Source organism: Helicoverpa armigera, chromosome 6, assembly GCF_030705265.1.
Source record: "Helicoverpa armigera isolate CAAS_96S chromosome 6, ASM3070526v1, whole genome shotgun sequence".
In the NCBI taxonomy this organism is placed as follows: domain Eukaryota; kingdom Metazoa; phylum Arthropoda; class Insecta; order Lepidoptera; family Noctuidae; genus Helicoverpa; species Helicoverpa armigera.
In genome coordinates this window covers 8,485,620-8,508,056 of record NC_087125.1, presented here as the reverse complement: position 1 = coordinate 8,508,056, position 22,437 = coordinate 8,485,620, and the positions used below count along the sequence as shown (strand labels likewise).

The 22,437-nt window shown below is 33.6% G+C and overlaps 2 protein-coding genes across 7 annotated transcripts; one reads left to right on the top strand and one right to left on the bottom strand.

The window, feature by feature from the left end:
* The first annotated feature begins 274 nt into the window (after positions 1-274).
* On the top strand, positions 275-7,018 carry LOC110375484 (transmembrane protein 268). 2 transcript variants are annotated; one of them, XM_021333610.3, is made up of 5 exons: positions 275-836; positions 912-1,027; positions 1,108-1,620; positions 4,937-5,195; positions 5,283-5,422. In XM_021333610.3, the coding sequence occupies exons 1-4, from the start codon at positions 539-541 to the stop codon at positions 5,174-5,176; spliced, it is 1,167 nt and encodes a 388-aa protein (XP_021189285.3). In that variant the 5' UTR covers positions 275-538; the 3' UTR covers positions 5,177-5,195; positions 5,283-5,422. The 2 variants fall into 2 exon arrangements, with proteins under 2 accessions (XP_021189285.3, XP_021189286.3); XM_021333611.3 differs by lacking the exon at positions 4,937-5,195 and having other exon boundaries at positions 5,283-7,018.
* Positions 7,019-7,320: 302 nt separating this feature from the next.
* Positions 7,321-20,924, bottom strand: LOC110375482 (glycerophosphocholine phosphodiesterase GPCPD1). 5 transcript variants are annotated; one of them, XM_049835826.2, is made up of 8 exons: positions 15,031-16,109; positions 14,588-14,813; positions 13,408-13,617; positions 12,754-12,876; positions 12,528-12,662; positions 11,438-11,584; positions 8,692-8,714; positions 7,321-8,407 (listed from the first exon to the last, which is right to left on the bottom strand). In XM_049835826.2, exons 1-7 carry the CDS (start codon positions 16,092-16,094, stop codon positions 8,694-8,696), a joined length of 1,926 nt encoding a protein of 641 aa, XP_049691783.2. In that variant the 5' UTR covers positions 16,095-16,109; the 3' UTR covers positions 7,321-8,407; positions 8,692-8,693. The 5 variants fall into 5 exon arrangements, with proteins under 5 accessions (XP_049691783.2, XP_049691784.2, XP_021189284.3 ...); XM_049835827.2 differs by having other exon boundaries at positions 7,321-7,600; XM_021333607.3 differs by lacking the exons at positions 7,321-8,407; positions 8,692-8,714 and adding exons at positions 9,170-10,723; positions 20,784-20,924 and having other exon boundaries at positions 15,031-16,072.
* Positions 20,925-22,437: the final 1,513 nt, after the last annotated feature.

Here is a 22,437-nt window from a genome sequence, read left to right as displayed (position 1 = left end):
ATTCACATGAATCATGCAAGCACCCAGTTAGATTGGAAGCCGCCCCCAGTATAGTTGCATGTTAAGCAGACTGATGAACGTCTAGGCGGTAAATTGATCATCTAGCTCATTCTCATCTCATTTTCATCATCTGTCTGCTAATTGCTCATATTTATTTTTCTGTGAGAACTACTTAAGAATTTATCTAATTCTTTCATAGATAATATTTTACAAAACAAATGAATGTGTTGGTGATACAAGACCACAATGCATTGACATGACAACTCATGACAATCTGACATCGACAAGGCATGACATATGAGATTTAGTCTGAAATACCTCTTTGCCCTGCCTTACTTATCTAAATTATCCGATTTCTTTTAGATTTAAGAATTTTAATTCGAATCCAATAAGTAATTGGAAATAAAGTATATCCTATTTAGTACAAAAACACTGCAGCCAGAGTTTATTTACTCAAAGTGATATTACAAATTGGAAAGATTAAAGATCGTTCTATATAAACTAATAATCAATCGAAATAAATATATATAATTGCAATATGAGTAATGTTGAAATTACTGAAGTAAATGAACTAAATGGCAATGTAAATCAAGATAAAGTGCGAAAAGGATGGGTTAAATTCGACGATGAATCTCCAAAGTCCGCAGAAAACGAAGTGCCACCAAGTGTTTCCTCCCCAGAAGGAGCGAGTACTTCTGCAACAGCTCAGTCTGCTGCAGTACTGAAAACGGAAACCGTACATATAAACTTGGAAAGAGGAGATAAAAACATTGAGCCCATATCATTAGGTACATTATCCAAAAATGTCGAGTTTGTTAATGTTCGTCAAGGATTCTGTAAGTACCTTAGTATATGGCTATAATGTCATGAATTCCTATGAGCTTCCTACATGAGATTCCTATTATTTCCAGCTAATGGTGATATTATTGTGACTCTGCTGCCTGTGAACACGAAATGGCCCTGGGTGACAGCAGCACACTTTCGGCCAGAACTAGTGCCAGAGGAGCTCATGGCTCAGGGACTAACTGTAAGTTTGCTCCTTGTTATGTTCATTTAGCTATGATTTGTTTTGTTTTGGCATGTTTAATGTGTTTTGTTAAATTTCAGCTGACAGTGGAGGAGTATGTTCATGCAATGGAACTGCTTATTAACGATGCTCGTTTTACATTGTATAACATATGCTACAAGCGTGTGCTTGTTTGTTGGATAACGCTTGCATTTCTTGTGCTGCTAGCACTGTTGTTTTCTGGCCTGACTGGACTGATATTGTTTTCATTGGGTGTGTTATGGCTGATTCTCAACGCAGCTGCAATTTTCCTGTGCATGTGGATAAAGTTGAGATTATCAAAAGGATTGGAACAATGTTTAGCAAGAGTTAACAAACTGCTAAGTAAACATAAATTGATCCTAGCACTTGATGATAGAGGAAAGATTTCATGTCATAAAGTAAATCTATGCTTTATTTACTTTGATTCTGGACCATGTATTGCACACATACAACAGTTCATTGAAAGTGAAGAAGGTAAAACAATAATGCAGGGCTGGGAACAGAGACTGGATGTGCCAACTAATGATATTGTAATCCAAGGAACACAGTCAACCAGGTTGTCCAGAAAACAGGTATGTATATTTAAATAGTTCAGAATATTCATTTTCCATTAAAAGTTACAGCTACAAAAGTCATCTATGGCTTTCCAGAGACTAGTTCAAAACTAATTATAGTCATCAGAAAATGTCAGAATAATGAATATTGGTGGTACACAAATAGTTAACTTGAACTGCGTTTGAGCTAGTACTATTTGCATTTAGTTGAAAGTTTATTTGTATGCCATACCTTAGCATTCTAATGCTATGAATTAATGTCCATTATCTAAATTACTAACAGCACCTCTCCATCTATGAGTTTACTAGGAAATGATAGTGCATGAATAAGTATGAGGAACATTTCTTTTTACCATGTTCTGGAACATTGATATTTTGCTTTCTAATAAGGTTTTTCATAACCAAAAAGTTGTGTAAAAAAATGGTGTTGGTACTCGGCTATAGAGATTTTTAAATACAAGTTGCTACAAAAATACCCAAAAAAATATTTTAAAGTATTTTCAATGCCAAAAATATTTTTATCCCTGTTTTTATGGAACAGGCAGGTTTATAGAATTATTCTTTGCAACTTATTATTATGGTTTTTTACATTTCTATTTTCTTGAAAAATGACAAAACAAAACAAATGTTAACTATTCATTTTAAATCTTTTGATGGAAAATATATAGCTTATGCTCTTATTGGATAATGTAGCATTCTTTTACCTACTGGCAGATTTTTTGTAACTTAATCTGTAATTCTTCGGTGATAAATTGATTTATTTCTTTAACATTTTCCACCTTTCCGCTTTAAGGGTTTTTTGTAACAGCTTAACAAACACTATATAATATTATGCAATCAAAATAAATTGATTTCTGTTGTCAAAATTGTTGATACTATAAATAATGAGATCTTTGTCCAACTCAAGTTTTGCTTTTATTTTGATTGAATAATAAAAGCAACATAGCTTTCTTTCCCTTGCTTCATTTTTTGCATGAGATAGGGAGATTTTTACTTTTATTTAACTGTGTTAAGTTTTTAAAGAGACACGCATTATTACAAAACAGTTTAATTTTTTGAGAATTCCATTTAGATGCACAAAAGTAGTTGCATATTGAAGGATATTGTGTGCATAGTTTTTATTGATAAAATGGATTTCATACATTCTGACAATATTAATTTTATCATGAAAAGGTATGCACAATGCACATGCACCATGCACATAATATCGTTTAATATTTAAAATGATTAGGCCACTGGTAATCTTGGTTTAACCTCGCTCGTTGTCTTGCCTTGTAATGTTATCTATTCACTTTTACTTAAAAATGAATTCCTAGATAAGGGTGCTCACAAACCTTTGGGTTGTTGTTTTAGTCTATTCTAACATGCTACAAAATAGCGCATAAATGCCTAGTGGTTTTGTCTAATTTACTTTATTTTATTCACTCTTATTTTGTATATATGTGGCTTGATTAAAAATACGAATAATGTTGTATAAAAAACTTAAACAGACATTAGTCACGTGTTTAAGAATATTTTGAAATGGAATTGGGACATGTTTCAGACATCTGTTTAACTTTTTTGTAGTAACACTACAACTTCTCTATATCAGCCTTCTATTTGGATTGGTTTATATTCTGCAAGGTAAAGGGCGCTAATATTTTCTTTATTATATTACAGTACTGTAGCTATACATTATGTGTACGTAGTCTGTGGTAATTGACACTGGTTTTCTATTAGTAAACATCTGTATACATAATGAATGCATTCTGAAAGTCAGCTATACCCAAACACACGCATGACTACGAGACCAATTTAAATAATGGATCCGATTGCTGTTGCCCATTATAAATGCTTGAATACACGTAGACAGCAATTTGGATTATTTAGAAAATAGCATTATCGGTAGGGCTGCCATCCGTCCGGGTTTCCCCGGATTTGTCCTCGTTTGGAGGCCGTCCGGGGGACGTCCGGGCGGGGTTTCAAGAAGTGTCCGGGGAAAACCCGGACATTTTTCTTACGAGTTGAATTACAATCGACACACAGACTGCAGAAGTCGAAGTGTCTCAAAACTCAAAAATTTTCGCGCTCGCTTCGCTCGCGGCTTCCTTTCTTGACACTATCTTTTTTTACGTTTAGCTACTTTAATATCCCAATATTCAAAAAATGTTGCGCTCGCTTCGCTCGCGGCTTCTTCACTTTGCGGATTTTTTTTATTATACAAGTTTAGGTGCTTTAGTGCCTAATCACCATCAAGTAACCTATCAAAAAGGTAGCGCCGTTTTAAGTCCTATTACTAACAAGAAGCTAACTCCTAGTTTCCATATGAGCTTTCTTATTTATGACCTTCGAAATATTAAGTCATAATCTTTCAATACTAGGTACCTACTACTTGAGCTAGATATGGCCATGACGTTACATGTAAGGAAGCACCTCATCGAATTTAAGTATATAATAGTAGTAATAGTAATATTAAAAACTAGGTCTTGTTTTGTTAAAAAAAAAATCGGAGTCGTCCGGGGTAAAAATGCGATTTACGCCAAATGTCCGGGTTTTTTAAATATTTGTCCGGGTTTCGCGAAATTCGAAATGGCAGCCCTAATTATCGGTAACTTTATTCACAGGCACAATCAACCGCCCACATCGTTTTTCTTTATTTTTAGCCGTTTTCACACGGTTTTACCCGCGTTCCTTAGAAACTACAGTCCGAACCGGGATAAAATGTAGCCTATGTTACTCGGGAAGTGTGAACTTTCAGTAAAAGCTGATTTTGATTTCACAAAAAAATGTTTCCTCTCCACATATTAGTGCAGATGTTACGTACAGCTGGAACAGTTATAGAATATATTTATTTGGAAATACTGTTGTATTGTAGCTGTATCCATAAAAATGTGCTCATGCATGAATATAGTAGTTAAATATATAAGTCTTGATAGAATCGACCTTCCATTTCTTTATAACAATGGTCGATACTAACAAATGCTTCGAAATGGGCCTTGATTTTGTACTTATGTTTAATGCTGCACCAAAGCCTTATCAATACGTTCCCGTTTTTCCTTTCGGTACGTAATCCTTAACAGCTAAAATGTCATTATGTTAATTTACGACTGGATCACGGTCAAGTGCTCATAAAATTGCTTATAAAAAGAGATAAATATACCTGCAAATGAAGGCTTTCAATATTTATGAGTAAAGCGTCGCAAATCCAACCATCTGGAAACCAATAAGTGGGCAGTTAATTGTGCTGGTTAGCGTATTTAGACACCTCTTTAACGCTTTAGTTTTATTTAACACAACTAGTTTGGTAGTCACATATGTAGTTTTTGGTGGGTAAGCAAGGCATACGAATGTGCAGGGTATGGCAGAGCAAGTGTACCTCCGGTACCTGCAGCGCTGGGGGAAAGACTTCCTGCGCCGCCGGCTCGACTGGACTCTTGACGAGGAAGGCGGCAACCCCGCCGCCCCGCGTCATTTAACACAGGCGCTCTGCCCTTGTCAATATGTTGAGGAAGTATTGCGGAACAAAGAGCCCAGAGATACACGCGCTTGTTGCCCGCTCTGCAATGATTGGCTCAGGCGTCGCGGTCTTGATTGACCAAATATCAACATTTTTGGCAAGTCCTCAGATTTGTTATTGTATCAAAACCATAAATTAATGTTTTACCTTAAGATTTTTATAATTAAAATTTGTTCTTCCTCAGGAAAGGGGGTGTCTTCTATATCTGCGGTATGCTGGCCGCTGGGGGTCACAGGCTGTTAAAAATAGACTTAACCTCAGCAGCCTGGTGCCTGGTCGCCACGGCGAGAAATATGTATGTCCTTGTCAGTTTATAGAAGAACACCTTAAGGTCAAACCTCCTGCGGGTATTGCAAAATATTTTACTCTTCCTAACCAAAATGTTCAAGTTTATTAACTAACTTCAAAGTAAATAAACTCATATTTTCAAGCATTCGCTCATATCAAAGTACCTATGTGTATCTGTCCGTCCATTTAGTACTAATAACATATCATTATAATTAGAAATAAAGAAAAACGTACTTAAATATCTATATGTTTACATATTATATGTTATTGTAGTTTAATATTATTAAGGTACACTTAACTAATATTGCGCATACTGCAATGGTTAAAGAATAGCGCTCTCATCGCTCTGGGATGCCTCATATGTCTTGTTACCCGCACGAATATTTATGAATGTGGCTAGACTTAATTTTTTTTTACATAGAATTTCACGTGGTAGCACCACCATGGTGTACCACCACATAATATACATTAGTGATGAGAGCTGTTCTTATAAATCATAAGAGTTGCCATAAGTCTATTTACGAATTCGGCCAAAGTTTGGGTAAACAAAGATGTTTATTTTTTATTATTATCTCACGAAATGCTCAATTTCTATCATTTTACTTAACAGCAATATCATTTTTAAGATGAGATGCATTATTATATAAACCTTAATCTCAAATTAAATCTCAGCTTATTTTATTCAAATTGTGTTTTATACTTTATATAATTAGGTTGTTTTATCAAGTATTTGTTTCTAGTGGCCATACATTTAAGTTTTTACTGTTGTACAGAAATAAGTAATTTTATTGGAATATACTTTAGTTTTGGAAAAAATCTGCTTTTGTCGTAGTCTTTACAAGTTTAGAAATTAAGCATATTTATTAAAGTACTTATTTACCTTATGGCATATTATATCGATTACCTTTATAAATACAAGAATAAAAACTTTATTATTGTGGTAATTGCCAAAATTACCAGTAAGTATTGTAAAAATATATGAGTCTCAAAATGTATAATGCTAATACCTAGACACAGATTTGGAAACAATGAAATCACAGTTGCACAGCCTAGTCATCAACTTCTCAATGAACTAATTTATACACATCATCAGTGTGCTGAACTCTATGTAAAACCAAAGCTCAAAGTGTGAAATTGTTTCAGAGCTAATTATTTTCGAATGGTTATTTTTTTAGATCCTGTTAGTAATCATTTAAAAGTAAATAGCATTAAGGGTAAAGAGTATAATTTTACGATCGTAAGGGTATATAGTGGAAGCATTACACTTACCAGTTTAAAAAGTGTATAAGTAAAATACCTACATTAATTACATTCCGTTTTTTTTTTAATATTGTAAATAATGCTCGCGTGATTTTGAGGGATGTATATTTCAATAAAGAGGAGACAGTGTATTATTTGCTATTACAATAGGAACGCGGCAATAGCATACTATATATAAACATGATTAAGTACTAAAATATATGTAAGTGAACAGGTATTCGTAATGTTGTGATTAATGTAAACTTATTCCGTCCTAAATATGAGAAGTAATAGGAACTAAAATATATTAATTAGTATACCTTTACTTACCTACATATTATTATTTTTATGTAATTACATTATGTTGAATAATATATACATATTTTTAAAGTTTTTATTTTTTATTTTTTAACTCCCAATGCGAAAAGAGGGGCTCTGTGTATTGTCAAAAAAGGGATTGTTTAAATCCCGGTATCTACTCAAGAGCATCCTCCGGATTGAAAGCTAACCCTATTTACCCAACTAGGAACGAGCTGATAGCTGGTATGAATAGATACATAATTTATTATATTTCACACATATAATATTTTTGTTTTTCTAGAATAGTTCCATGTGGATGAGATTATACGCACTGCCTTATCCGCTCCGATTTGTCGAAATTTATTTAGACTTGCAGATAATAAAATAAAATTCAGTCTAGAATAAAACGATTTATTGGACAAATAAATAAAAACAAGAAAGCTATAGGTAAATACTGACCTACGTCGTAATTCAGAAGCTCTTCACTAACGGTACAGCAATTATTTAAATACTTTGCTTCGATAAACATCACAAATTTATAAATTATATTAAAAATTGGCTCTTAAACATAGGATATGCAAAAACATTATTACATTATAAAAATATTTATACTTGTAATTGGTAGGCGTACCGGAGAGGCATGCGTAGCGGTGAAACTCTCGGCGATTTTCATTTCTGTTATTTGTATAAGCATATTATTAAAGGTAATTAATCAACTCGGGATAATAAGACTTATTCTAGTGCATATGAAGCTATATAATTCCACAGTGTAGGTAGTTACTTAGATCTAATCTGTTGGGAATAACAACCTTTAACTTGATCTGACAAATATGCCTTAGCATACAGAGATTTCCAGTTTCCTCCTATAACACCTGGATTCGTTAGGTACCTACTTTCGTACTCACATAAATTATTTAATGTAGGTAGGTATATCTAATAATATTATAGAAAAGCTGAAGTTTGTTTGCACGAGCGCAATAATCTCACACCATCGCATCGGGAAGATTTGAAAAATATTTCAATGTTAGATGGCCCATTTATCGAGGAAGGCTATAGGTTAGGTACTCTTTTTATCAGGTGTGCGATGTAGCTGCCATCAGGCGCGAGTGTGTCCGCCGGCGGAAGCCATATACCTACTATGCATGCAACTAGCCTTATATTTACAAAGATTTAAAGTTATTGTCTTAAACCTTAATCGAATAAAAACGAGAAACTAGCAACTAAGTATTAGATAATAAAAAGTAATTACAAAGTCAAGGTATTGAAATTCTAAAAGCCATGCTTATATTGATTGAATATTTGATTTGAAGTGAAGGAAATGAGAAATGCAGTTTAAATATAAGTATTAGAAAGTGCAAATCCCTGACTACGGATAAACTAAGTCTCCAGACTTTTATTACATTTTCATGTAGCCGAGTTAGGCAGAGTGGGCTAGTTCTCCAGCACCTATCGGCGATATATCCCAACGCAGACGCATTTGAGCTGGTAAGTCGAAAGACAATCATCAGAATAGATAGTTGGTACTCACAACAAGAGAAGCAGTTTTCCAGCAAAAGAACAATTTTTAAGGCTTTTCTACAGAAGCAAATTTTAATTTTACTGAATTTGGGAATATTAATATTAGAAATTTAGAGATCATATTGAGTTCAGATATATTGCTTGACCTTAGCACCAACTGTTTAAATTTAGCCAACTTAATTAAACTTATATCTTTATTATAATTCAGTTTCATTAAATCTTAAGGTTGATAAACTTAGAAGCAGTACCTTTATGATGATTCTGCGCAATCCTTCGCACAGACATGTCACAAAAACGAATAATGAATACGTCTTAAAATATAATAATCCAATTATTAATATAGGTAATGACAAATCATCATCGTAACAACCAACTGCCGTCCACTGCTGAACGTAGGCCTCCACCAACGAACACCAATCATCCCGGCGTTGAGGAGTCTTTCAAAACGTCGGTCCACGCATAAGTATATTCTTAAAATTGTAATGTTAAAGAAAATGAAACTGGTCACGGATATTTCATAGCCCACATTTTTATCATACACTTACCAATAAGAATTGTCAATGTGTACTACCTACTTGGTCTAAAAGTTGGTCAGTCAGTTTCAGTATGACAAAGTGGTTATTTATTCAAATAACATTATCGAATTATTCTTTCCTGGTCGGTAGTGAGAAAACGAATAAGGTATTTCGGGTATAAGGGTATTTCATAAATTGATAAAAACATGAATTGAATCACAGATACAATTTATTTCAAAATAATAATTATAAAAATACAAGGTAAAATACTTAAATAAAATATAAGGCTTTGGTACCTATTTAATAAAAGTTCAAGTAAATATCTAAACATGGTTAACATTTATTTTTTCACTTGACTTGGGCCTGGCGCCCATTGACGGCATGATATCATTATATTGGTATTTTTAAGCGAGAGCAGTTTTATAGTAGGTAGATATTAGCTTAATATGTAAAAAGTTAACAGTTAACTTTGTAATTTTATCGTAAAATTTTCATTTTGTAACAGGTATCGTGCCGTCACTTGGCGCTAGGACTGATTGATTTAATAAATATGTAAATAAATATCACAGAAATTATTTACTCGCAATTTCTAGAATTGCTTTCAATGGAACCTGTATATTTTTTAATATTCCTGAAACAAGAGATCCTAAAATTGGCTAACTGTTCATTTCAATAAACAATGCAATCCGTCCGTTGTTATGAGATTAGAGAATTTATTTTGACATAAGGCTTCATATTAACTATGTGTGTAAATTTCAAACCCTAAACAAAAACACGGATGTACCTATTGATTGAAATCCGCAGTTAAAGGTTATTGAAAGATGCAGTTATATTTTAATTTAGATAATACAAAACTTCTAAGGGTCATCGATACATTGAATAACTTAATTGGTACGTATTGGTAGTAGTGACATTTTGAACATGAGGTTAATCCTACACGTTGCATTCTTTCATATCACTCTCAATCACAAGGCTTTTTTCATCGCGCAAAAACATGTTGATAAGTATATACTCCAAAAATATGTGTATAGTGATGAGGATGCACATCAACAGCTTGTATAAAAGATAAATTCGCCGAAGAATTTTCGCACCCTATAGCTAACCCGCACTTGTTTTTTTTTTATCCAATGTCAATATGAAGATTTATTTTTAAAGGATTAAAATCTATAAAAATGAAGAAACCCCTATGAAAACAGTACCTAAATCTAGTGTAAAATAATTAAATTCGTAGGTACTGAGTTAACACAACATCTATACTGACAGATAATAAATTGTTCAAGACTTATTTATACTATTATAGGTATTATTGAATCACATAATAATTTGAATACAAAAATAGCATGATGGGTGTGTTAAACAGCAAAATACAGTTGAGCAAATATATCTTGAAAAGAGACTTCAAGAAAACAATTTAGTGTCTGCGCTTTTTCTTGGGCATCAGCTTCGACAAGTCGCTGCAAGGGTATGGGTAAACTGCTTTGAAGTTGTTTTGTTGTTCCTTCACTTGTGACTCTTTATCGATTGGGGAGATGATGTCCCCATCTTCCCTTAGATCCCCGGGGCACATGATTGATTCCAGCGAGGTAACAGTAGATGCGTTAGCTATTGCCTCGCGGACGGAGATATCAAAGACTGGTTGATTTTCTACTTCCATGCCAGTGTGCGAAGAAGAAGAAGGCTTGGAAAGGTTGAGGAGATCGTCGAGAACTGCCTGCTCCATGAGGTCACGCTGCGACTCGCGCGCCTCCATCAGGAATATGCTCTCCTGTTTATTGCCACAACACAATTAAATATAACCACATAAACATAGCTCCCCATTGTAATCGCTCACTGTAAGCACTAAAATTAGTATCAGCAGATTATTTTAGGTGCTTAGAGAGACGGGACTGACAGGGTCGGCTCAATGTGTGAGCAGTAGAAACATATAATCTGCTAGTTATTTTTGAACAAATAGCTTGTTTAGAAAACTATGAAGTTAGTTGAAGCATTTCATAAAAAAATATATTGAACTCGTCTAAAGAACCCGGTATTCATACGTAGATAGGTTTTATCGAAACCGTTCGTAGAAATTACGGAATTAACGTAAATAATTAACTTCCTATTCATATTAAATATTTTATCTTTGTTTATTCCAGACTGTAAAAAATAGAAGTAAAATATGTTTTTATTCCTGAATAAAATTGAGAATTAAACATTTATTCAGAGCCTATCGCAACATTTCCAAAATTAAAAATAATTTCTATTTTACACAATAACTCGCCTTCGATTTTATCGTCAAACTACTACTACCTACGCAAGAACACATACATGATACATAATGCAAGAATCTACTGTCTACGTGAATATCAAAGCAACTATGTAACAAGATGCAGTTAGAACCACTATTGAAAGACTACTTTATCTACTCAAATAATGTCATACTAGACATTGTAGAAACGAATGCTCCTAGTTATGAAAGTGTAAATAAAAAAATAATTACCTTGACTTCTTTAGTCGTGTACTGGTCCAGTTTGTCATAAATGACTGCATGCAGACCCATATCTTTCAGCTTCTTCACGACGCTTTTATTGTCGATGTCGTCTCCCCAACAGAATATTATCAAACCAGCGTCTGTGGCTAATTTCACCTGATAACATCAAGTTTTAGATTACGTATAGGTGTGTGTTTTTCTTTGATTGCCAATATTTAAACCATTTGAAAATATTACACATCATTAAGCCCGTTTACACCGACATCATAAACGTCTTTTATCTTTTAAAAATACTGTTTTGCTATGAAAATTGAACGTCAAAAATTTAAAGAAATTGTTTTAAGAAAACAGACTTTTGTCGATGTTGTCGGTGAACTCGGGCTTTAATAGTACAGTTGCTCAAGATTTTATCACCAGACTCTTTTATCGTCTCACTGCTGGGTACAGGCCGCCTCTCCAACAGGAAAGATTGAGCGTTAATCACCACGCTTGTTCAAAGTGGGTTGGTTACTTCAGACTTCATAGTACGGGTTTCCACAAAATTTATTATGGGTACATTTTGTGTGAGTGATTATGATCAAAACATATGATAATAAAATTGTAAATCATAAAAGCTCGTTCGTGCTATTAGCCCTCTATCAACAAAAATAAGCTACCATAGAAGGTACTTCATATTTTTCAATATAAGGGGAGAAGTACAAAGCTCCTGGATTATCGTGTCATATGAAAACGGAGCTATTGTGACGCGGGCATACGTCACATACGTAAGTATAGTCCCGCGGACATTAGCCGACATTGTGACTCGTCACGTGCAACCGTCGTTTTATAAACAGATCTACAGATCGAGGTCACAGCTGTATTGTGCACGCAATGCTTTTTTCATATTTTTCATAATAATCTCACACGTACTATCTCATCTTATCTACATATCAAATAATAATGTATTACTTCGATAAAACATGATATTGAAATATTAGAATCTATCGTGATACTTGGCCCACTTGGAAACAAATGTTTCGAAGTTGATTAATTCTGACAATGCTTAATAAAATATAATTAACTAGTTCATTGTATAATTGTTTATTAAGTGTATATTTACCTGGGAAGGGTCCCTGAGCAAATCTTCAGTGTGTACAACAATCCCCAATATTTCTGTACTAACTGCACTTTGTACCGCAAGTGGTATGCTGGAACATCTAGGATCACGATATGGTTCATATCGTTTTGTAATACCCTGAAAATATACAGCAATATACAATTCGCATCTAAGATCTCTGAACATAATAACAAAGCAGCTAACAAAGTCACCTTAAATAAATACTTACAATAGTCAAAAACATGACGGGATATTTATTCTGCTTATATCTGACCATCGTGCAAATATCAGGATTGAAACAGGAAAATACAATGCGACGATCTCCGGCATGCTTTAGAATTACTTCTAAGACCTGAAAATAGCAGTTTTAAATAGTTTTATCGATTAGCCAGCTAGATTTTGTACACTAGTCTTTGATGCCAAGAGAAAATGACCCGGCTCGTTGATAACAGATCAATCGTAAGTTATTCTTAACAGCCCTTAATATGAGAGATGAGAGTGACCCACTTTTTAAACTTCAAGTCAGAAATCAAAGCTGCGAATCGAACGCAAACTTTGGCACTGTTTTCAGCTGCATTGCGTTTTTAGTATAGAAAGAAACAGCTACAAACTCACTGGAGGCTTACGAGCCGCCAACAAAAAGTCCCCTTCCCCCTAATTACCTACAACATAATTTTATAGTGGGGACACAAGCAGGACACATCAGTTGTCCTTATTATCGCGGGACCCTCGGCTTTATAGAGCCCAAAGGGCCCTGTAATCATTGTATTTTTTTTGTTGTCCGTCCTATTGTGACAGGAGATAAAATAAAAATGAATAAGAAATGAAATAAACATAAAATATTATTAAAATAGGTGGTAATAAATGATTTGATGCGTTTTACCTTATCCACGTAAGTGTTCATATCGAACGGGTTGTTCAGTTCGAAGGTTCCATCTTTAAGCTCCATTGTCCATTTCAACTCAACATTAAAACCGACATGTGGATCAATTTTTTTCAATGTTTCCTCTAACGTAGGAAATGGTTGATGTTCTTCTAACTCATCATCGAAAAATAATGTTTCTTGATTACGGCCCTCAACTAAGTGGTATACCTACAAATAACATTAGGAACATATCGAAATTATTGCTAGACATATTTTTTTATGTACCTTCACTTACTATACCTACCACGAACTGTCGAGTACCGTACATTTATTAGAGAAAAAATATTATACATTCAAGAACTGACTTTTTCAAAAGGGACCTATTCTTGTGACCGCTGATGTCTCTCATAACATATTCTTCTCGTAATCTAGGACTTAGATGTCAGATAAGGTATTGCGATACCACAAATTATATGTTGAATAAACTCAGCTATTTAAATGTGTCTTTTTACATAATTCAAGATAAGAGAAAGCCAGCCTATAACTTTATATAATTTGAAACTGACACTCCTATTGAAATATTTTTTGAGGATGGTAATTTTAATTATTGTTTCTGCAATTTCAGTGATTACGCAAGGTCTTACCGCTTAGGTAATCGAATTTTGTAAACTAGTTATAGGTATCAATTCCAATAGGTATCTAACTAAACACATGTGAAGTGAAGTGGTGAAGGGTGGGCGTTTTGGGGGCTGTCTTTTGTTTTTGAAGTTCGAAAAGAGCTGATTTATCAGCTTAATTTGAATAAACGTTTTTGAGTTTGACTACAGTAAAATAAAATTGCAAGGACTTTTGATTCCATGAAGGTACAAAAAGAGAGAGGTGTTCTATCTGCTTTATGCTGTATTGCCATTCTAGTAAAGTAGGTACCGAAAACATAGCAAAGGCAAACATAAAAATTAAATACATAGGTCTCTTTTTGAGAAGTACAGTTTATGTAATAAATTACATGTAATAAATTACATAAACTGTACTTCTCACCCATACTGTTAACTTTTATGATTAGTTTTAATAGTCTTATTTTTACAACATTGCAAACAGATTAGAAATCATCAAAATTTAAGATAGAACCTTTACCACCTAGCTAATATTACAAGGATATAGCAAGCACTCTGTAGATAAATAAATAACAAAAGCATACCTTCAGTTTTTGTAAATGTTCCAAAGTCAAATCCTTGACAGGAACCTCTAACATTTCTGTATGCTCCACTTCTCTCTTTCGCTTCATAGATATGCAAACATAAAAGTCATGATAAATGACTGGTACCATGTCTTTACTCAACTGCACATCAAATTCTAGCAAATCTGCACCACTAGCAGCTGCTTTTTTAAGTGAGGCAATGGTGTTTTCACGAATTGCATCTCCACTGAAAATAATAGTTTGTATTATGGCTTAAAAACTAACTGAAAGAGGTGGCAGGACAACCACCCTGTTCTCTGGATTGAGTCACGTTTTGAATTGTATGTTAGAAGGGAAATGTAACAGCGAAATACAGGTACTATCGGGATATAAACAGAGACCTGAAGGAGCTGTTTTCCTAAAATATTTTTAAGAATAGAAGATAAAATATTCAAATTACTCACTCCTTGGTTTTAAAACTGGCGCCCAATCCTCTATGTCCAACTTCCAAGCCAGTCCAGGATGGATCCCAAAATTTAGCTAATGAAAACTTCAGGTCGCAAAGCTGCTCAGGCATAGGATTAACAATTAAGTAACCAATATTCATTGTTCCTAATGGGCGATGTTTCACATTACAAGTCACAGGCAGATCCAATGATCCTTCAGATGACTTAAACATATTTGGCAGCACATACGCATAGCCTACATGGCATGGGGGATCTTCTGGTCCAGCTCGACTGCTGTATGAATATAAATCAACTAGGTACGCTAGAGCTTTAATATCAGGAGCTGTCACATTAATCAATAACACATCATCTGGATTGTAATCTCTTCCAAACTGCTCCTGTGGCTTCATGGTACAAAGAGCTGGGTCATTGTGCAGTGTAGACACATCAACCAGCACTCCTGATGCCACACTTCCCATGTCCATACTAAGGGATGACTCATCTGTCTGCCCTTCTGTCCCAAAAGACAATTTCACTGGAGTTATTTTTATTCTCATAATTCTTTTCGAGAGGCAGCTGTGCAGTTTTAGGGGATTGTTCACAAATTTAAACTGCAATAATGTTGAAACAGTCAGCCAACCAGAAGAAACAGTCTTTTTACCATGATGTTCACCATAAGTATCAGTATAAGGATGAAGAACTGATTCTTTTAGAATTCGTGGCAGCTGATGGGTTTCCCATTGGCGAATAATAATATCATCAGGATTTTCTTCATTTACAATACATTTACCATAGCGGTAGAGTATATCACAGGTGTTTGGAATTATTATGGATTTACACCACAAATCCGTACTTTCTTCCTGGTCGAGCACGACTATTTTGTTATTGTCCCACTCACCAAGTTCTGGAATACTGCCTGTTATGAACATTTTCTCTTTGGGTCCAACATCTGGTGCAGACACCGTGAAGGTCCATCTCTGCCGTTTCACTTCGCCTACGGATTCAGGTGGTTTAACAGCCATTTGTTTTGGCCGCTTGTATTTGGGTTTTTTCGGGTCGTCTAAAAAAAACCAGCGTTGCATCTTGTTAACTTTGATATTTTTTTGTTTTAGCACATTGTAAATTATTGATTTAAACATATGAAAAATATACACTGGAAAATTAAAACATTAAAATTGTTAGGAATTTATAGTCTATGACATTTAAAAAATGTAGGGTTGTTAGTCTATGAAAAAGAATGACGGTGGTGTGATTTGTCATGATGTAAAAACCAGTGAGAACAATGTTATAATTCCTAACAAAATGTGATTGTATTTCTTTAACTATTAATAAAGACTTTCAAGAATACCAGAAGTTTGAATACCTACAATAGGTTATGGGCCCAGAACGCCCGAGAAGAAAAAATTAAAAACCGGGATTGGGTAATGAAAAACCCAACATGAAAAACAAGTGAAAAAAACTAAAAAACAGTAATAACAAGGAAGAAAATAAAAAACGGTGAAAAACTAAAAAATGGAAAAACCTGAGATAATACAGATAGAAAAATTAAAAGATGCGGAAACATTTTTATTGTGGAAATTTGAATTCAATATACACTTAAAAGCGGCAAATCTTGCAAAAACAATTGCACAAATAAAAGAAGATGACAAGAAAAGTGACTTCAGTATCAAAGATGCTCAGGTGCAAAAGAATTATCATAAGCAGTATTGATAAGAAACTAAAAGGTCACATAATTAATTGCAACAGTGCACGTGAAATGTACGTAAAATTATGTGAAATATTCGAAGGTTCTGAGCAAAGAAACAAAGATGCCCTATTACAAGAGTTTTTCACATATAAGAAACAGGACAGTCAATCGCTTTCCCAATTAATAAGCGAAATAGAAAATTTACAATTTCGTATAAATCAGCTAGGAACAAAATAGATGATGAAATGGTCATATCAAAATACTAAGCTGTTTACCAAATAATTTAAACTATTTTATAACTTCTTGGGAATGCATGGCAGACGATAAAAAAACCCTTCAAAATTTAACAAACAGACTTCTGGCTGAAGAAAATCGAATGTTGAAAGCAAAAGACAGTGACAAGCAGCTAGCATTTCAAGCTACATCTTCATCTACATCTAAGAAAAAGTTTAATACAATAAAATGTTTCAAATGTAACAAAACAGGGCACATGAAGAAAGACTGTAGAGCCTGTAGTATCTGCAAAAGGGACAACCATGAAGATAAAGACTGTAAGTTTAAGAATAAACAGTGCTCAATCTGTAAAAAATTTAATCACAAAGAAGAAAATTGTTTTTCAAAAATAAGAATAAGAATGAGAATGAAGAAAAAAGTAACAAAAGAATAGAAAAGGCATTTTTACAAATGGTGAAATTCAAGAACAAAACAGAAAGAATTTGTTGTAGATTCTGGGTGTACTGCACACATGACCAAAAATTTAGACATACTAAAATTTTTTGAATGTAAACCATCATCTGTTTTGACTGCAAATGAAGAAACAATAGAGGTGAAAGGGACTGGTAAAGTCATTGGCAATAAATGCACTCTTAATAATACCCTGCTTGTTCCTGACTTATCACAAAATTTATTATCGGTTAATGCAGTTACAAACAATCAAGGAGTGGTTATATTTACCAAAGATAATGTAAAATATATAAGGAGTCAGAATTAATATTAACAGGAAAAAGAAAACGGTTTATATAAAATTAATTTGGATGATAATAATATGCAAGAAAAACACTGTTAATGAAAGAAAATGGCACTGCCTTAGAATGGCATCAAAGACTTGGACATCCAGGAAAGAAAATACTAGATATATTACCAGATGTGGCAGATGGAATAAAATAAATGGATTAAGGCAAATAGACGAATGTGAAATCTGTACACAAGCTAAACAAACAAGACTCCCATTTAACACAGTAAGAAACAGAGCCAGTAGACCACTTCAATTATTACATACTGATGTATGTGGACCGTTCGAAAACAAAACTTATGATGGCTATAGTTATGTTTTAACCGTCATGGATGATTATACTCATTTTACAAAAATATACTTGCTTAAATATAAAAATGAAGTTAAAGAAAATTTAAAACATTATATAGAAGAAACAGAAAGAGAGAGAACAGAAAAGGTATCTACCATAAGATGCGATAATGGAGGTGAATACACAAGCAATGATTTTAAAAATGGTGTACTGAAAAGGAATAAAACTAGATTATACAGTACCATATTCACCACAACTAAATGGTAAAGCAGAAAGACTAAATCGAACCTTATTAGATAAAACCAGAGCATTACTATTTGATTCAGGGTTAGATAAAGAAATGTGGGGTGAAGCTGTATACTGTTCTACTTATATTATAAATAGATTACCAAGTGAATCTTTGAAGAATAAGACACCTTATGAGATGTGGCATGGTAAAAGGCCTAATATATCTAATATATGCAAGTTTGGTTCAATAGTATATGCTAAACAATTACATTCAAATATTAAGAAACTAGATCCAAGAAGCAAAAAGTTAATCATGATTGGATATACTAATAATGGATATAGATTGTGGAATAAAGAAGAAAGAAGAATTGAAATAGCAAGGGATATTGTTATAATTAATAATAATAAGAAAATTGGAGAAAAGTATGAAGAAACAGGAAGTTCGGTGATAACAGAAATAATACCAGGTAATAATGAAGAAGAAATAAATCAAGAAGAAGAAAGTGATGACAGTTATTATGAAATAGAAGAGTTAGAACAACAAAGGAATGTAATAGAAGACAACATCAGATATTATTGATGAAGTAGAAAATGATGAAAATAAAGAAAGTAATACTGCAGAGATAGAAACTATAGAAACTATAAATACAAAACGACAACGGAAAACCAGCTTACCTGCAAGATTATGTATTACTTACGTATGATGAAGTCATGAAGTCTGCTGAAAAGAATAATTGGGAGAAGGCCATAAATTCGGAGAAGGAATCATTGGAAAGTAACAATACATGGGAAATAGTTGATATAGGAAGAGCAAAAGGACACAAGATATTGTCAAGTAAATGGGTATTTTGTGTAAAAGAAAATGGTACTTACAAAGCAAGACTTGTAGCGAGAGGCTTGAACAGCAAAGCATTGACTATCAAGAAATATATAGTCCAGTAGTAAGTCAATCAGCAATAAAATCATTAATAGCAATTGCTGCTTCAAAGGAATATGAAATGATAACTTTTGATGTGAAAACAGCATTTTTGTATGGCGAGTTAAAGGAAGACATATTTATGTATATTCCTGAAGGATATGAAAGACAGCCTAATAAAATTTGTCGTTTAAAGAAAGGACTATATGGGCTAAAACAGGCACCAATGACATGGAATAAAAGATTTACAGAAACTTTAAGGAAACTTGGACTGAGAGCTACAAAGTCAGATCAGTGTGTGTTTTTTAACGAAGACAAAACTATAATATTGGCTATATATGTTGATGACGGTTTGGCCATATCAAAAGACAAGGAAAAGTTATTACAGATCTTGCATCAATTGGAAAAAGAATTTATCTTAAAACATATGAACAACCTCAAAACTATATAGGTTTTGAAATAAAAGATCAGAACAAGGCATTTTGTTGCATCAGCAGAATTATACAGAAAAATTACTTAGAAAATATAATATGTATGATTCCAAAGCTGCAGATACTCCATGCATTGTGGGAAAGGAAAATGAATCTAAGATGGCTACGTCAAATTTTCCATACAGAGAACTAGTTGGTGGATTATTGTACTTGTCAACCAGGTCAAGACCAGATATCAGTCAAGCTGTGAATGAAGCAAGTAAAAGGTAGAAAATCCATCAAGGCAAGACATATTAGCAGTAAAGAAGGTGTTGAAGTACTTGAATGGAACGAGAGATAAAGGGATTTTGTATAATGCTGGGAAAGATATTACAAGATTGCATGCATATTGTGACTCAGATTATGCAGGTTGTACAGAGACCAGACGAAGTACAACAGGGTTCATAATAATGTTGGCAGGTGGACCTATAGCTTGGTGCTCCAAAAGACAGCCGATAGTAAGTCTATCGTCAACTGAAGCTGAATATATAGCAGCAGCAGATTGCGTTAAAGAGTGTTTATACTTAAAGACTTTTATAAGTGAATTAATTGGTAGCAGTATTAAGATTAGTTTGAATATTGATAACCAGAGTGCTATCCAATTGATAAAAACAGGTTCATTCAGCAAGAGATCTAAACATATAGATGTGAGATTTTATTTTATACACGAAAATTATAAGAAAGGATATTTAGATATTATATATTGTCCTACAAATTATCAGATAGCGGATATGTTGACGAAACCACTATATAAAGAAAAATTTAAATTTCATTGCGATAAAGTTGTTGTGTGAATTATTGAGTGTTATGATTAGAAGTGTTTAAGTTAATGTTTTGAATACTTGTTTAAGTTAATGTTTTGAAAACTGATGGTGTCTCTGAAGTAATTATAAGGTATTTTTTATGTTCATATATTAAAAATAGGAGAAGGTGTTAGGAATTTATAGTCTATGACATTTAAAAAATGTAGGGTTGTTAGTCTATGAAAAAGAATGACGGTGGTGTGATTTGTCATGATGTAAAAACCAGTGAGAACAATGTTATAATTCCTAACAAAATGTGATTGTATTTCTTTAACTATTAATAAAGACTTTCAAGAATACCAGAAGTTTGAATACCTACAATAAAAATAAACATTGTTTTCTAATCTATTTGGCTGTCCTTACTCTCTTCGAAGGTGCGACCCAGCTACTCCAGCCAGCCAGCTTCTCTACGACGACTCTACGACAAGCTCCGATTGCGTCCGAAACAATACAAAGTATGACAAATTGACACCTGACAAAGTCAAGCTTGAAATGTCCGTCTGTCACATCGGTCTGTCAGTGTCAATCAGCCTCACGAATCTAATGGAACTACCATACCTACGAAAAACATGTGAATATAAGTGCAGCTACCTTAAGTTCAGCTAAACATGGCGCATCTATCACATCTTCTTAGTAGTCTTTGTGTTGGTTGTATCTGTCGGCACTCATAGTAGCGTATGTCGCAGCGGTACTGTGACGACCATACGATATTTAAACGATTTACAAGGACGTTATGTACTTAGATGATTTACATAGAAAAACGTTAGTTTCTCGTTCAACGATGATTTATAATTTTAGTCTTCCTAAAATCGATAACAATGGTTAAGTATGGTAGATAAACTGGTAATTACGTTCTGATTGATATAAATAAAGAAAAACTTCCGTTTGATTCTGTATTTATTTATTGACGCCAGTTGTATACATTATTCATGCATCGTATCGTATACTGAAGATCTAACACAGACCTTAACGTAATAAAACTTAAAATTAATTTGAAAGAAAATGTAATTTAGTCTTAAATAACACAAATAGGCTTGTTACCATGTACTACGAACTATTTCAAAATTAAATCTGATTAAGTGAATGCAAATTTTAATAAGTATTATATTATGTAGTTACTTCTGCTACTAGGTACTGCAAAATATACATAAATATGGGTATATTAAATTAAATAAGCATCCATACCGTTAAGATGTATATATTATATTATTAATTAAAACACCTGTTACATGCGTACATTAGAACGAGAAGTATTTCTGATTTCATCTTCTACACTATAAATACACTCTTTTGCAAAAAAAACGGGCACCTATGCGAAATCTTGGTTTTAAGGCCTTCACGTGTATTTCAAAGGGTTTTAATGACTGTAGGATATTACTAGCATCAAAAGGGTTAGCCAAGCATGCGTGAGAGTGTATTCTAAATTTGAATTTTGTAGATTTGCTAAGAAACTGGTTAAACCTTGTTTTGGACTAATTCCTGGTAGAAAGAATTTCGCGATAAATGCAAAAATAACCATATGAAAAATAATGAGAAGGGTTAAAACTATCCAAAAAGTCAAATTATTGCCGCGTTGAAGCTCGCGATAACTCCGTAGGTGTCGGGTTACTAAACGATGATTTTGCTGAAATGGAGTTATGACTTTAAAATGATTGGCCAAACGTATGTTTTTTTTTTAAATGATCAGTTAGCCAATTATTGTTTTGATTTAAGCAGAAAAATGCTTGGAGTAGATAGGTTTATTGAATAAAATGTCGGTGGGATGAAAACCCGATATTTGAACGCTCAGACTCATAGATCTTTAGAGGTCTACGGGGTTTCTCAAGAGGCGAGGTTATTTAAAAATCAGTGATTACGAGACCTTAAGACCTCGTGCTCACAGTCTATGCGTTATTTTCTGTATTTTGTAGAATTTCAAGAATTTTCAAAATGTCAAAGTCTGATAGGAGCCGACTTGTGAACGGCACTGCTAACTTTAAATTGGTTTCGTTGCAGCCAAAATATTGATACTCCTCTA